Genomic DNA, 2,109 nt, shown 5'->3' with positions numbered 1-2,109 from the left:
CTTAGCACACTACATCATATGGCTTTTATCGCTCTCAACAATCTCGACAGACATGGTAGCATCTCTTCCCTCAAGAGAATCCAACTAGCCACACCAGTTCTTCGTCATGTCATTGACGTCAATAGCCTGTCCCCAACCTACCGGTTCTCCTTGTCTACAGCACTTCCTAGTGCTATTGACCTCAAGGTTCCTGGATTCTCTGGCCGTTTCTCAACCCCCCCTCCCTTAATCAACACAACACCATATTTGGTCTTAATCACTCCCCACTGCTCCCATTGGTCTGTTCTCCCTAACCACCCCCCCTGCCTACTTCGTATATAAGCAGCACCTTTCACATCCTATCACCACAGCTACTGCTCTCCGCATTCCAAACCATTCAACTGCTCTGAAGATGGAGGCGCTACGTTCCTCCGAAACGTCGGCCAAAACGAAGAATACACGGTGCCTAAACCCAGAAGACGACTTTCTACATCCCTTCTTGATTTGCTGCCTAGTCCCGACTTTATTATATTACTTACAATCCAAACCCATGTCTAGTGTCAGAAAGAAAGTGTAACATAGCCAGCCAGTGCAAAATGACAACTTTAAAGATATTTCATAAACTTTAATTTGCTCTCCTGGAAACAGGGAGGGATGCAGTGGAATCAAAAAAATCAACTGACATTTGCTCCACACATTCATATACTTTACTTATATAAGTGGAGAAGTATCATTTACCCGAGCGAAATCGTAAGCGTATCTATAGATGCTCTTGAAAGTGACCTGGTCGTTGAGGAGCAACCGGAGGTAGTCTAGTTTACTCTGCACCTTGCTGATGCTGTCACACCTGAGACACACAGAACAAGCGCCTCAGTCAGCCTCACCCAGAGCTTCACATACAGTGAGTGAGTCACTTGTGCTAAAGGACTGGGCAGTACTCACTGTAGATCCATGAGTCCTCTCAGCCATTCCTGCTGCGTGAAGAAACCCATCTGACGTGCATTCATCTTCCATGCCAATACCAGCATCACCACATTCTCTGGTTCTACACCGATGTCTTCGCAGAATTTCTCCATACCTTCAGGACCTACAAGCAGACACACAACACAACACTGTCATGCTGTGCACCATCTACTATTTTCAGGTGTCTACACAAGTTATGGTGTACCTTCGTTCATACAGTAGATCCAGGTTAACTACACCTCACATCTGTTACCGGTCCCGTCACGTGACGGGTTTAAGTTTACTGCATGCTGGTGGCCATCTCGTCAAGTGATGGGCTGTTGCCACTGTATACATAAAGCTCATTCTCTCCTGCAGATGTCATTTAAATGCAGAGCAACTCTTTAAGTGTAGCTTGTCAAAGCTTGAGAGAGTGGAAACATCCAGTGATTATTGAATGTTTTTTATTTGCTCTTTTACATTTACATTTCAAGTGTTATAAATTCAAAATTAAATTTTCATGGAAAAATGGCTGGCCCAGCAGGTGAAATCCCAGAACAGGGACCTGGCAGAAAACGTGTTAGCTCTTCTGCCTTCATGTGTTACACCAACCCCCACTATTGGGTTTTGTCCCCTTTTCATGGTTTCTGTCAGACTAAAGCTACATGAGCTTCTTCAGCTCCTCCATAGGTGGCACTGTGTGATACTGTATTTGCTATCACCCAACCAACTCTAAAATCAGCCAATAAGGAAGCCCCACAGTAATCCGTGGCAATAAAGAGGCTCACCACTGCCAATACCAAAGTTTGGCTTCTGACAATTCTGAATCAGCTCAATCAACCTCACATCTTCAAAATTCACTTTCATTCTCTCATATCTGCCTTTACTTTTCTGTGAAGTCTTCCAGCTAAAAATCCATAAACTTTTCTTCCTTCATCACCCTTGCTACATGTTCAATCATCAGTCTAGTCAATTTAGCCACAATATCGAAATTAGTTGTAGAAATAGACACATCTGTGTGTTATTTAGTGACACATTACCTACAGAGTTTATAGATTATCATGTGAAGTGTGATGAAATATATCAAAATGGAAAGGGTGGAAAATAAACCAGTTGTAGCCTATCTCAATACATTACACAGGCCTACAAAAAAAAAAATTTTTTTTTGGTGTCTAGGATTTTAGAACT

At 42.9% G+C, this 2,109-nt stretch overlaps 1 protein-coding gene across 9 annotated transcripts in view; it reads right to left on the bottom strand.

Annotated features, from left to right (window-relative positions):
- The window catches only part of LOC111866071 (DCN1-like protein 4), a 15,874-nt gene that overhangs the window by 4,116 nt on the left and 9,649 nt on the right, over window positions 1-2,109 (bottom strand). For all 9 annotated transcript variants that reach the window (XM_023854623.2, XM_023854624.2, XM_023854625.2 and 6 more), the window contains 2 exons: window positions 922-1,066; window positions 718-826 (listed from right to left, as the gene is read on the bottom strand). In XM_023854623.2, the coding sequence (XP_023710391.1) occupies window positions 718-826; window positions 922-1,066 (254 nt within the window). The remainder of the gene's footprint in view (window positions 1-717; window positions 827-921; window positions 1,067-2,109) is intronic.

Source organism: Cryptotermes secundus, unplaced genomic scaffold (genome assembly GCF_002891405.2).
Source record: "Cryptotermes secundus unplaced genomic scaffold, Csec_1.0 scaffold318, whole genome shotgun sequence".
Classification (NCBI taxonomy): domain Eukaryota; kingdom Metazoa; phylum Arthropoda; class Insecta; order Blattodea; family Kalotermitidae; genus Cryptotermes; species Cryptotermes secundus.
Note: the sequence above shows the minus strand (reverse complement) of the source record. Positions and strands in the feature narration are given on the sequence as shown.